This window comes from Carcharodon carcharias, chromosome 9, assembly GCF_017639515.1.
Source record: "Carcharodon carcharias isolate sCarCar2 chromosome 9, sCarCar2.pri, whole genome shotgun sequence".
NCBI classification, from domain to species: Eukaryota; Metazoa; Chordata; class Chondrichthyes; order Lamniformes; family Lamnidae; genus Carcharodon; species Carcharodon carcharias.
The window spans coordinates 71,909,294-71,923,299 of NC_054475.1; the positions used below are offsets into that span (position 1 = coordinate 71,909,294).

At 48.9% G+C, this 14,006-nt stretch overlaps 1 protein-coding gene across 2 annotated transcripts in view; it reads left to right on the forward strand.

Annotated features, from left to right (window-relative positions):
• Positions 1-14,006, forward strand: part of LOC121282070 (nitric oxide synthase, brain-like) — a 399,809-nt gene that overhangs the window by 90,827 nt on the left and 294,976 nt on the right. For both annotated transcript variants that reach the window (XM_041195486.1, XM_041195485.1), the window contains exons 3-4: positions 5,042-5,190; positions 5,438-5,600. In XM_041195486.1, coding sequence (XP_041051420.1) covers positions 5,042-5,190; positions 5,438-5,600 — 312 coding nt within the window. The remainder of the gene's footprint in view (positions 1-5,041; positions 5,191-5,437; positions 5,601-14,006) is intronic.

Here is a 14,006-nt window from a genome sequence, read left to right on the forward strand (position 1 = left end):
TACTCACCTACTCACCTCACACACTACCCACCTCACTCACCTGCTCACCTACCCTCCTCATCCACCGACTTGCCTACCCCTTCACCTACCTACTCACCTCACCCACCTACCCAGCTCACATACCTAACCACCTCACCCACCTTACCCACCTACCCACCTCACCCACCTACACACTTACCCACCTCACCTACCTCAGTCACCTATCCACCTACCCACATCATCCCCCTACTCACTCCACCCACCTACCCACCTCCCCATCTACCCACATGACCCACCTACCCTCCTCACACCCCTACCCACCTACCCCCACCCACTTCACCAATCCACCTACCCACCTCACCCAGCTACCCACCTCACACAACTGCCCACCTCACCCACTTATCCAACTTACCCACCTCACACACACCTACCACTTCACCCACCTCCCCACTTACCCACCTCACCCACCTCCCCACTCACCCACCTCAGCCAACTCAATGCATACCCACCTCACCCAACTGCCCACTCAGCCACCTACTCAATTACCCTCCTCACCCACCTCCCCACCTACTCACTTACTCACCTCACTCAGCTCCCCACCTGCCCACCTCACCCAGCTACTCAACTCACGAACCTGCACACCTACCCACCTCACCAACTTACCTATCTACCTAACTGACCCACCTATCACAACACCCACCTACCCACCTCACCCACCTACTCACCTCACACACTACCCACCTCACCCACCTTCTCGCCTACCCTCCTCATCCACCTACTCACCTACCCCCTCACACACCTACCCACCTCACCCTCCTCGACACTTACCCACCTCACCCACCTGCCCACATATCCACTTACTCACCTCATCCATCTCCCCACTTACCCTCCTCACCCATCTCCCCACCTACTCACTTATGTATCTCACCAATCTCCCCACCTACCTATCTCAGCCCACCTCACCCAGCTACTCACCTCACCCACCTGCCCACCTACCCACCTCACCAACCTACCTATCTACTCAACTGACCCACCTACTTACCTCATCTCACCCACCTACCCAATTCACCCACCTACTCACGTACCCACCTCAGCCCCTACCCACCTCAGCCGCTAAATCACCGACTCACTTACCCATCCACCCAGCTCACCCTCCTACCCACTTACCCAACACACTCACCTACCTATCTCATCCACCTACTCACTTAGCCAACTCACGCACCCATTCGCTTACCCACCTCACCCACCTCACCCACCTACTCGATTACCCATCTCTTACCCAGGTCAGCTGCCTCCACACTTACACACTTCACCCACCTCAACCTCCTACCCACCTCACCCAATTCCCTTCTTACCCACCTCACCCACCTCCACACTTACTCACTTCACCTGCCTCACCCACCTCCCCACCTCCACACTTACACACCTGCCCACTTACCCATCTCACCCATCTCCCCACTTACCCATCTCACCCACCTCCCCACTTACCCACCTCACCCATCACCCCACTTAGCCACCTCATCCACCTCCCCAATTACCCAGGTCACCCACCTCCACACTTACCCACTTCACCCGCTTCACCCACCTGCCCACCTCACCCACCTTCCCACTTGCCCACCTCACACATCTACCACGTCACCCTCCTCACCCACCTCCTCCATCTCCCTGCTCACCCAGCTCACCCACCTACTCACTTACCCCTCACCCATCTCCCTTCCTACTCACCTCACCCACCTCCCCACTTACCAACCTTTATCCACTTCCCACGTACCCATCTCACCCACCTCAACCACCTCCCCAATTACCCATCTCACACGCCTACCACCTCACCCGCCTCACCCACCTGCTCACCCACCTCCATTTCCCTACTTCGCCTCCTCACCCACCTACTCACTTACCTACCTCACCCATCTCCCCTCCTACTCACCTCACCCACATGCCCACCTACCCACGTCACCCACCTACCCATCCACCCACCTCACCCACCTACTCACCTCACCCACCTACCCACCTACGCACCTCACCCACCAACGCACCTCACCCACCTACACACCTCACTCACCTACCCACCTCACCCACCCACTCACCTCACCCACCTGCCCCCCTCACCCACCCATCCACTTATCAACCTCACCCACCTACTCACCTCACCCACCCACTCACCTCACCCACCTACCCACAACACCCTCATACCCACCTCTACCACCTACCCACATCACCCACCTACCCACCTAGTCAACGACCCACCTCCCCCACCTATCCACCTCACCCACTTACCCCCCTCACCCACCTACCCACATAAACTACCTGCTCACCTTACCATCCTACCCATCACCGCTCTGACAACCATCGCTACTCTGACGGTCCCCGCCGCCCCGACAGTCATCCTCGCTCCAATGGTCATCGTTGCTCCGACGACTACCATCACCCTGACGGTCACCCCCGCTCTGACGGTCACCGCCACTCTGATGACCATCGCTGCTCCCACGACCATCGCCACCCGAACGGTCACCGCCGCCCCGACGGTCATGCCCGCTCCGATGGTCATCGTTGCTCCAACGACCACCGCCGCCCCGACGGTCACCGCCACTCCAACGGTCCTCATTGCTGCAATGACCATCGCCACTTCGACAACCACTGCCACTCCGATGGTCTCCGCTGCCCCAATGACCATCGCCGTCCTGACAGTCACCGCTGTCCCGACGACCATCGCCGCCCTGACAGCAGTCACCACCCTGACAGTCACCGCCGTCCCGACGACCATCGCTGCCCTGACAGTCACCGCCACCCCGACAGTCACCACCACCCCGTGACCATCGCCGCCCCGACGATCATTGCCACCCTGACGGTCACCTCTGTCCCGACGACCATCACCGCCCTGACGGTCACCGCCACCCCGACAGTCACCACCACCCTGCGACCATTGCCACCCCGACGATCATCGCCACCCCGACGGTCACCGTCGTCCCGACGACCATCGCCACCCCGACGATCACCGCCGCTCCGACGGTCCTCATTGCTCTGATGACCATTGCCGCTCCGACAACCACTGCTGCTCCGACGGTTACCGCTGCCCCAACGGTCACCACTGTCCCGGCGACCATCACCGACCCCACAGAAATCACCACCCTGACGAAGATTAGAGTCAGTTGTTAGGGTTTGAATGCATTATCTGAAAGGGCAGAGTAAGCAGATTCAATAATAGCTTTTAAAAATTAACTGGATGAAAGATTAAAAAGAGAAACTTTGCAGGCTTATGGGGAATGAGCAAGGGAATGGACCTGATTGGATAGCTTTGCAAAGCGCCGGCATGAGTACGGTGGGCCGAATATGTTCTCTCGTGTTATCTGATTCTAAAGCGAATTATGAGGGTGAAAGGGAGTGAATAAATGGAGACGTGCACTTGAGGTGAGAGTGACTGCCCTTGATATCAAGGCAGTGTTTGACCAAGTGTGGCATCAAGGAGTCCTAGCAAAACTGGAGTCAATGGGAATCAGGGGGAAAACTCCCCGCTGGTTGGAGTCCTACCTAGCATAAAGTAAGATGGTTGTGGTTCTTAGAGGTCAGTCAGCTCAGCTTCAGGACATCACTGCAGGAGTTCCTCAGGGTAGTGTCCTAGGCCCAACCATCTTCAGCTCCTTCATCAATCACCTTCCTTCCATCATTAGGTCAGAAGTGGGGATGTTCGTTGATGATTGCACAATGTTCAGCACCATTCACATCTCCTTAGATACTGAAGCAGTCCATGTCCAAATGCAGCAAGACCTGGACAATATCCAGGCTTGGGCTGACAAGCAACATTCACACCACACAAGTTTCAGGCAATGACCATCTCCAACAAGAGAGAATCTAACCATTGCCCCTTGACATTCAATGTCATTCGATGGCATTACCATCACTGAATCCCCACTAACAACATCCTGGGGGTTACCAATGAACAGAAACTGAACTGGACTAGCCATATAAATACTGTGGCTACAAGAGCAGGTCAGAGGTTAGGAATCCTGCGGTGAGTAACTCACCTCCTGACTCCCCAAAGCCCGTCCACCATCTACAAGGCACAAGTCAGGAGTGTGATGGAATAGTCCCCACTTGCCTGGATGAGTGCAGCTCCCACAACACTCAAGTAGCACAACACCATCCAGGACAAAGCAGCCCACTTGATTGGCACAACATCCACAAACATTCACTCCCTCCACCACCAACGCACAAGAGCAGCAGTGTGTACCATCTACAAGATGCACTGCAGGAACTCACCAAGTCTCCTTAGGCAGCACATTCCAAACCCACGACTGCTACCATTTAGTAGGACAAGGGCAGCAGAGACATGGGAACATCACTACCTGGGAGTTCCCTTCCAGGCCACACACTATCCTGACTTGGAAATATCTCACCGTTCCTTCACTGTTGCTGGTTCAAAATCCTGGAACTCCCTAGCTAACAGCACTGTGGGTGCACCTACACCACATGGACTGCAGCAGTTCAAGAAGGCAGCTCATCACCACCTTCTCATGGGCAACTAGGGATGGATAAATGCTGGCCTTGCCAGGGATGCCCACATCCCATGAACAAATAAAAAATATTGTTCAGCTACTTTTCTTGTGTCTGTACTCTCTCCTCAGAGAGACCACCTGCTCCAACTCTATATGTACCCTGCCAACATCCACATTCACCATCTCTCTTCAACCCCAAGGACCTCGATCTGTGCGTGTGACTGCAGAACATGTATCAATGTTAGCCTCCCTCTGCAATTGAGAGCCATTGTTCCTGGCCCTCAACATAGGTCCCACCCCCATTCTCTTTCTCCCCAATGCCCCCTCCCTCCCAACCCCCTCCCTCATCATCCCCTGTCTCCCAACAACACCCCCCCCCAACCCAAGGTCTTCCTTGTCTCCCTTTTCTTCCAATATCCCCCATGCTGATTCTGTGTTTATCATTCCCTATAAATTGTCACCCTTTGGTTCTATCACTGCTTGTTCCTGTATAGGTTGGGGACGTTATTTGGTTTGAAAGGTGAGTGTGTTTGGTTCATGACCATCTTTTGCTGTCTGCTTCTTTTCAGCGATGCCCGTGCTCGGAGACGCGATGCCTGGGATCTGTCATGTTCCCTGAAGAGCTCATATCCAAACCAAAAGGTGAAGCCCAGTCCAAGGAGCAACTGCTGCAGCGGGCAACATTGTTCCTCAACCAGTACTACACAGCCATGAAAAGGTGCAGGAACGCCGCGGGGTCAGGGGGCTTGGGAGAAGGGACAGGGCTTGGGGGAGATTGGGGTGAAGGGTGGCGGATGATGGAAGTGGTACACAGTGGAGGGAGTATCGGGGTTCAGTGGGGATAGGGTGGAGTAAGGGGGAGGGTAGAAATGAGGGGAATTTTGACAGAGTGGATATGAGAGTCTGTGAGATATTTCAGCTCCATTCTCAATAACTGAGCTGCTCTCTCTCATCCCCTGTCTCAGGGAAGGGACTCCAAGCCACAGCAAGCGCCTGATGGAGGTGGAGGTGGAGGTGCTGAGGACTGGCTCCTATCAGTTGATGCAGAACGAGCTGATTTTTGGGGCGAAGCAGGCCTGGAGGAATGCAGCACGGTGTGTCGGCCGAATCCAGTGGAGCCGCTTACAGGTCAGAGTCCTCACACCATCCTGTCCCTCACTGTCTTTCTCTTTATATATCTCTCCCTCAGCGATTATCTTTTCTCTCACTCTCATCTTTCTCTCTATCTCTCTCACACTCAATCACTGTCTCCCTTTGATTTCCATCTCTCTGTCCCTCTCTCTTTCTCTTTTTCTTTCTCTGTCTATCTCTCACTCTGTCCCTGTCTTTCTCTTTCATTCTCTCCTCTCTTTTTTCTTCATTTACGGGCTTCGCTGGCTAGGCCAGCATTTATTGCCCATCCCTAATTGCCCTTGAGAAGGTGGTGAGCTGCCTTCTTGAACTGCTGCAGTCCATGTGGTGGAGGGGAAAGTTGGGGTGTTGGGAAGGCAGGGGGAAGAGTCAGGTGATTGGGGGAGTGGGGGTCAGCGGGTGTGGAGAGTAGTCGGGGATGGAGGGTGTAGTTGGGGTGCGATGGGGGGGTAACTAGGGTGCGGAGGGTAGTTGGGGTGGGGTCAGGAGGATAATCAGGAGGGTGCTGGGGGTGGGGAACGTAGTCCCAGGGTTGGGAGGGTAGTCAGGGGGTTGGCTTGGGGGGGTCAGTCCCACAGTTACCCAGGAGTTAGAACTGATTTTAATCCATTTAACCTCTTCTGGGTAACTATTCTACTAACTGAGTTGGAACCATCCAGGGTCTCCAAATTAAATTGGATGGTGCCAAGTGCAGGGTAATTGCTCAACAGAAGTCTAAGATTCGCAGGCAATTCTCATGCAGTCCTTGTATGGGGGCTTCTGGAGATTCCCCTAACACGTCCTCTGGGCTACCTCTGGGGTATGAATCCCCAGGGAATGGAGGTTCTGTGTCTCCTCAATTTTTTTGTCAATCATTTTAATTCTGTGTCTTCTGGTTAATGACCTTTCTGCTACTGGAGCAATTTCTCCTTATTTACTCTTGTCTGTGTTAAATTTCGCCAGCCACATATCTGGCTTTTTCACTGGCTATTTATCTATCAAAACTATTGTTGATTTTGTATCAAATCTCCTGTAACCTTCTAAATAGCAAAATACTGCAGATGCTAGAAATCTGAAATAAACAGAATGACTCAGCAGGTCAAACAGCATCTGTGGAGAGATAAACAGAGATAATATTTTAGTTCATGGTCTTTCATCAGAACTATTTGGATTGAAATGCAATCATGTAATAATGGCTTGCTGTAGTCATGTGACCTCTGCCATGTTATGTTACATTCAGTTCTAATAAAAACAGAATGCAATAAGCATTGTACTCTTTGAGCTCGTAACATGGTGTCAGAAGTGGAGAGTGAGTTTTGAAGAGCTGTAAGGAGGCACAGCTACTAAAACAGGGAAACAGAAATGTTCAGAGCTGCTGAAAGCTCCTAACCAAGCCACTGAAAAGGAGAAGCAAGCACAAGAAACAGGCTGCAGTGAATCACTGGGTGAGTCTCACTATGGCTGTGAACTTTCCTCTCCCGACTCCTGTCAAAATGAAATGTGAAAGAACTGAAAGTTTTTCCACTTGCAATTGCAAATCTGAGATTGCAACAGACTTAATGAACAAGTCGGAGCCAAACCGAATAGCAATACTTTTAACACAGCTGGGGAGAGACTGCTACAAATTGTATTCCACACTAAATCTCTTTGAAGGACAGACAACAGAAAGCAGGCTTTGAACCCCAAGCGAACATAACTTATGAACGGCATGTGTTCAACATTAGGGCTCAAGGTGAAAAAGAGCCTATCGATCAGTATGTGACTGTGGTAACAAAGTTCACTGAATCCTGTGAATTCAGGCAAGTAAGAGATGACCTCATTGAAGATAAGATTGTCTTAGGCATAAGGGATCTTACAGTGAGAGCAGATCTCCTGAGAGAGGAGAAACTTAGTCTCAAGAAAGCGATCAACATGTGCAGAAATGCAGAGGTTGTAAAACATCAGCTACAGCACATTCATAGCAGAACAGACCAGGCTTTACATTATACAGGCAGACATTCCAGGCCGAAAGAGCAGAACGATCACGGTCAAAGGGCAGGATGCAAACGCTGGGAAGAACAAGACACAAAAGAAAAGATGGCCTGTACTATATGTTGTCAGCTGAGTTTTAACTGCAAGCAGCTGAATCATTTTGCACACAAGTGTTTGGCTAGAAAGAAGCAAAGGAAACTGATACAGATTGCCTTTGGAGGGATATCAGCCAGAGTCTAACGAATCACTATATAGCATCAAGTCTATAGATGATAAATGGTTTGTGACTATTAGAATGATGACAGCAGAAGGAAAACATCAAGTGAACAGGAAATGTCAGATCGACACTGGTGCATAATGCAACATCATGATCTTCATGGATCTGTACCAAGTGGCTCAACATGGAGATCCAAAAGCAAAGCCACCAAAAGTAAGGCTGAGGCTATATGATGGCACGATAGTCAAACCGAGAGGGCAAATTAGTCTGAGAGCCCAGTGCAAAGGCAAGAATGAAGATCTAGAGTTCCAGATCATAAACAGTAAGTGTTTGCCAGTCATATCAGCTACAGCAAATCTAAAGCTTGGACTGGTAACCCTAAATGTACCAACAGAGATTTACATCGTATCATAGCACACAAGGCCCCTGACTGCTGAACAGATCCTAGAGGGCTACAAAGATGTGTTTACAGGGTTTGGATGTCTTCCTGGTGAATATCATCTCAAAACAGATGAGAATGTAAGACCGATTCAGCATCTGCCGAGAAGAGTTCCAGCTGCCCTCAAGTTCAGCCTAAAAAACAAGATAGAACAGCTGGAAAAGAAGGGAGTAATCAAGAAAGTGACAAGTCCTACAGACTGGATTAGCAGCATGGTTGCAGTGGAAACAACTCGGAAAGCTCAGGGTATGCTTAGACCCAAAGGCTCTGAATAAAACGCTGAAGAGGTCTCACTACCCCATGCCAACCATTGAAGGAATTTTGCCACAAACTTGCCAAGGTAAAGATATTCACTGCCCTAGATGCAAAAGATGGTTCCCGGCAAGTGAAGCTGGACGGAAACAGCAGCTTTCTAACTATACTCTGGACACGGTTCGGGAGGTACAGATGGCTGTGCCTGCCGTTTGGCATTTCCATGGCTCCAGAAGAGTATCAATGCAGACAGCATGAGATAGTCAGTGATCTTCCTGGAGTGGAAGCCATAGTGGATGATCTACTAGTCTATGGATATGGAGACAATGGAGGAAGCCGTAGCTGACCATGATCAGAATTTAATAGGACTGCTAGATGGGACTCGCCAGATGAACCTGAAGAAAAAATTGTAATTGAAGAAGCCTGAAGTCCAGTACATAGGTCATATATTGACAGCAAAAGGTCTTCGCCTAGATCCTGACAAGGTGAGAGCTACAGCAGTGATACATCAACCAACAGATGTGAAAGCAGTGCGGCAATTTGTTGCATTCATCAACTATTTAGCAAAATGTTTGTCTAATTTGTCGCCAGAGTGTGAACCATTATGCAAGCTCACTGCCAAGGCTATGCAGTGGGATTGGGGAACAGAACAAGAAGCAGCGTATGCTAAAATTAAACAACCAGTGATGAGTAAGCCAGTGTTGAAGTACAACCATGCCAATGATGACATTACCTTGCAGTGTGACGTCAGGTCTGGGAGCAGCCTGAATGCAGCAAGGGCAACCAGTCACATTTACCACTTGGGCATTAACGCAAACAGAATGACGCCACACTCAGATCGAGAAAGAGTGCATGGCTACTGTTTTTGTTTGTGAGCAGTTTCATCAATATCAACTTGGGCGAGACAACGTGACAGTTGAGTCTGGACCACAAGCTGCTTCAAAGCATTTCCTCCAACCACTACTATCTGCTCCAAAACACATGCAACGAATGTTACTTTGTTTACAGAGATATCACCTGAATGCTACATTTTTTTCTTTTATTCATTCATGGGATGTGGGTGTTGCTATCTAGTCCAGCATTTATTGCCCATCCCTAACTGCCCATGAGAAGGTGGTGGCGAGCTGCCTTCTTGTGCTGCTGCAATCCATGTGGTGTAGCTACATCCACAGTGCTGTTAGGGAGGGAGTTCCAGGATTTTGGCCCAGCGACAGTGAAGTAATGGCGATATATTTCCAAGTCAGGATGGTGAGTGGCTTGGAGGGGAACTTCCAGCTGGTGGTGCTCCCAAATATCTGTTGCCCTTGTTCTTCTGGATGGTGGTGGTCGTGGGTTTGGAAGATGCTATCTAAGGAGCCTTGGTGAGTTTCTGCAGTGCATCTTGTAGATGATACACACTGCTGCTACTGTGCGTCGGTGGTGGAGGTAGTGAATGTTTATGGATGGGGTGCCAATCAAGTGGGCTGCTTTGTCCTGGATGGTGTCAAGCTTCTTGAGTGTTTTAGGAGCTGCGCTCATCCTGGGAATTGGAGAATATTCCATCGCACTTCTGACTTGTACCTTGTAGATGGTGGACAGGATTTGGGGAGTGAGCAGGTGAGTTACTTGTCACAGCATTCCTAACCTCTGACCTGCTCTTGTAGCCACAGTATTTATATGGCTAGTCCAGTTCAGCATGTTGATAGTGGAGGATTCAGTGATGGTAATGCCATTGAATGTCAAGCGGCGATGGTTAGATTCTCTCTTGTTGGAGATGGTCATTGCCTGGCACTTGTGTGGCACGAATGTTACTTGCCACTTGTCAGCCCAAGCCTGGATATTGCCCCAGTCTTGCTGCATTTGGACATAGACTGCTTCAATATCTGAGGAGTTGCGAATGGTGCTGATCATTGTGCAATCATCAGTGAACATCCCCACTTCTGACCTTATGATGGAAGGAAGGTCCTTGATGAAGCAGCTGAAGATGGTTGAGCCGAGGACACTACCCTGAGGAACTCCTGCAGTGATTATCCTGGAGCTGAGATGACTGACCTCCAATAACTACAACTATCTTCCTTTCTGCCTGGTATGATTCCAACTAGCAGAGAGCTTTCCCCCATGGAATCACTCCAGTTTTGCTAGAGCTCCTTGATGCTACACTCAGTCAAATGCGGCCTTGATGTCAAGGGCAGTCACTCTCACCTCACCTAATTGCTTGCTGTACTTGTATGCTAACTTCTTCTGTTACTGTACGAGTGCACCCATGTCTCTTTGAACTTCAATCAACACATATAAGTTTCGCACCTTTTAACAAATATTCTGCTTTTCTGTTCTTACGACCAAATTAAATAATGTCACACTTACCCACATTATAGTCCATCTGCCAGCATGTTGCCCACTCACTTAATCTGTCTATATCTCTTTGCAGCCTCTTTGTGTCCTCTTCAAAGTTCATAATCTCACTTACCTTTGTATCATCAGCAAATTTAAATACATTAATCTCTGTCTCTTTGCCTAAGTCATTGGTATAGATTGTAAATAGCTGAGGCCCAGCACTGACGCTTGTGGCTCTCCACTATTCAAAGCCTGCCAGCTTGAAAAATGCCCTATTTGTGCCCACTCTTTGCTTCCTGTTCATAAACTAATCCTCTAACCATGTTGATATTTAACACCCAACTCCATGAGCCTTAGTTTGTTACTAACCTTTCATGTGACACCTTATTGAATGCCTTGTGGAAATCCAGGTTTATTATATCTACTGGTTCCCCTTTATCTACCCTATCAATTACATCCCCTAAAAGCTCTAATAAATTTGTAAAAACTGGATTTCCCTTTTCACTTTTCTGATCATGCTATGATTTTCTAAGTGCATTGTTAAGACTTCCTTAATAATAGATTCTAGCACTTTCCCGATGACTGATGTCAGGCTAACTCTCCTATGGTTTCCTCCTTTCTCTCCTTCTCTCTCTGCCTCCTTGAATAGAGGAGTTACATTCTACAAAGTACAAGTTATATTGGAAATAACTTCCAATCTGCTGGGACTGTTCCAGGATCAAGGTAACTTTGGAGAATCATTGTCAATGGCTCCACTATCTCTGCAGATTTCCCTTTTAGAACCCGAGGGTCCAGACCATCAGGTCCTGGCAATTGGTCAGGTTTTAGTCCCTTGCACTTTTCCAGTACTTTTTTCCTGCTGATATTACCTAAATTTCCTCATTCTTATTAGCCCTTAGATTACCATATGTTCTGGTATGTAAATTGCATCTTCCACAATGAAAACAGACACAAAATATTTGTCCAAAGTCTCTGCAATTTCCTTATTCCCCACGATCATTTCTGCTGTCTTTGCTTTTAAGACCAACATTTACTTTATATGCACTTCTTATAAATTCTAGGGGGAGACACTGGTGTAGTGGAAATGCATTGATAGCTAGTCTCAGTAATGGTTCCGTGAAACTATCATCAATTGTTATAAAAGGAACTGTAAGGATTCGGGGTGTCTTGCACTCCTGGAACTCCAGTGTTACGGGCAGGAGGGGTTTTAATTTAAACAGACCTGGTCTCTCTGCTCATTACCTATCCATAAACGGAAACGTGGTTTTTGATTTTTGATTTCTCTCTTTATATGTATAAACCCTTCAGTTTTGGAGTGATCCAATCCTCTCTTAATAACCCCACAATAAACTCGAGATAGGGTAAAATAAGATGGTTGGTTATTTTACACACACACAGGAAAGGTGTTTCACAACCTTTGCCCCTTTTTGCACTTAATCAAAGAAAGAGGGATAAGGGAAGAAAGGGGTTCAGGGCAGAGACCACAATAAAAATAAGAGTTATGGTTTCACGTGAGTCTAGAGTCCAGAATCAAAGTCCCATGAGGAATTCGTTCACAGGTTGGCTGGCTGAAGACTATGGTGTAAGAATTACTTTTCCGGGGTGTTGATGACCTAAGATGAAGTAGGCGTGCAGAGATTGAACCAGTCCTGTAGGCAATAATACAAAATCTTCCCAACGGAGTTAGGTTAGATGGGACCTGGTTGTCCATCCTGGCTGGAGCTTGCTTCTGTATGGCCTGCCGGTCAGTTGTTAAACAGCAGACTGAAGACAGAATTCAAAAGCTGTATAATTAAAGCAATTCAAAGAGGTGCAGTCTCGGTCATATGATGGATGTTTTCAGGTTGAGCTATCCAGCTAAGTTGTTAAAACCCATTGGTTTTGAGCAGGTAACTGTAGAACCATTAGCACAGCATTGGAGGTGAGGAGTCACAAATAGCTTGGCCTTCGTCCATAGCTGGCTGGTGCAGTCATCGCGTCTACTATCCTTTGTGTTGGCTTGGCTGGAATGATTATAGAATGCAGAGAGTGTTATATTTGAGGGGTTTGATATGTTAGCACTAGTCCATGTTTAAAGTGCTCAGAAACTTCCAGAACGATGATCATGTGGTCAGCGACTGCCACTGTATCAGTCCAGCCGTTTGGCGAGACGAAGTCAGGGGAACTTTATGAAGCTTTCAGTTAAATTATGGCAATATCCTCAGGATGGTGATTTATGGTTTAATGTGGGTTATACGACACGTCAAGATCTGGACAGCACAGTGCACGGCTTCTCTCATAGCTTTCTCCATCCCACATTCTCTGTCTCTGTGTCTCTGCCTCTCTTTCTCTCTCTCTCTCTCTCTCTCTCTGTCCCTCTACCTCTGTGTCTCTCTCTCTGTTTCTCTCTCTCTGTCCCTCCCTCTCTGCCTCTCTGTCTCACGGCATCTGTCTCTCTGTCTCTCTCTCTGCCTCATGGTCTGTCTCCATGTCTCTCTGTCTCCCTGCCTCTCTCTGTAATTCTGACTCTGTCCCTCTGCCTCTCTCTCTCTGTCCCTCTCTCTGTTTTACTCTTTCTCTCTCTCTTTCTCCTGACTTTCTCTCTCTCTCCCTCTCTATGTCTCTGTCTCCCTGCCTCTCTCTCTGTCTCCCTGCCACGATCGCACTTTGTCTGTCTCTCTCTGTCTGTCTCCCTGTCTCTCTCTACCTCTCTGCTTCTCCATTTCTCTCTTTCTGCCTCTGTCTCTCTCTGTCACTGTCTGTCTCCCTGTCTCTCACTGCCTCTCTGCCCCTCCATCTCTTTCTTTTTGCCTGTCTCACTCTCTCACTTTCTCTTTCAATCTGTCTCTGTTTCTTTATCCCTCTGTCTCTCTCACTCTCAGTCCCTCTGTCCCTCTCCATTTGTCTCTATGTCTCCCTCTCTCTGTCTCCCTCCATGCCTCTCATTCTCTGCATATCTTTCTCTCGGTCTCTCTCTCTCTCTCTGTCCTCGGTCCCTCTGGCTCTTTCTCTGTCTCTCTCTCTGCCTCTCTCTTTCTCACTCTAGGTGTCTTTCTCTGCCTCTCACTCTAGGTCTCTCTCTCTGATTCTGTACCTCTGTCTCTCTCTCTCTCTGTCCCTGTATCTCTCCCTCTCTATTTCTATCTCAGTCTCTCTGTCTGTCTCTCTCTCTCTCTCTGCCTCCATCGTTCTGTTTTTGTCTCTCTGCCTCGCTCTCTGTCTCTGTCTTTCTCTCTGCCTCTCTCTCTATCTT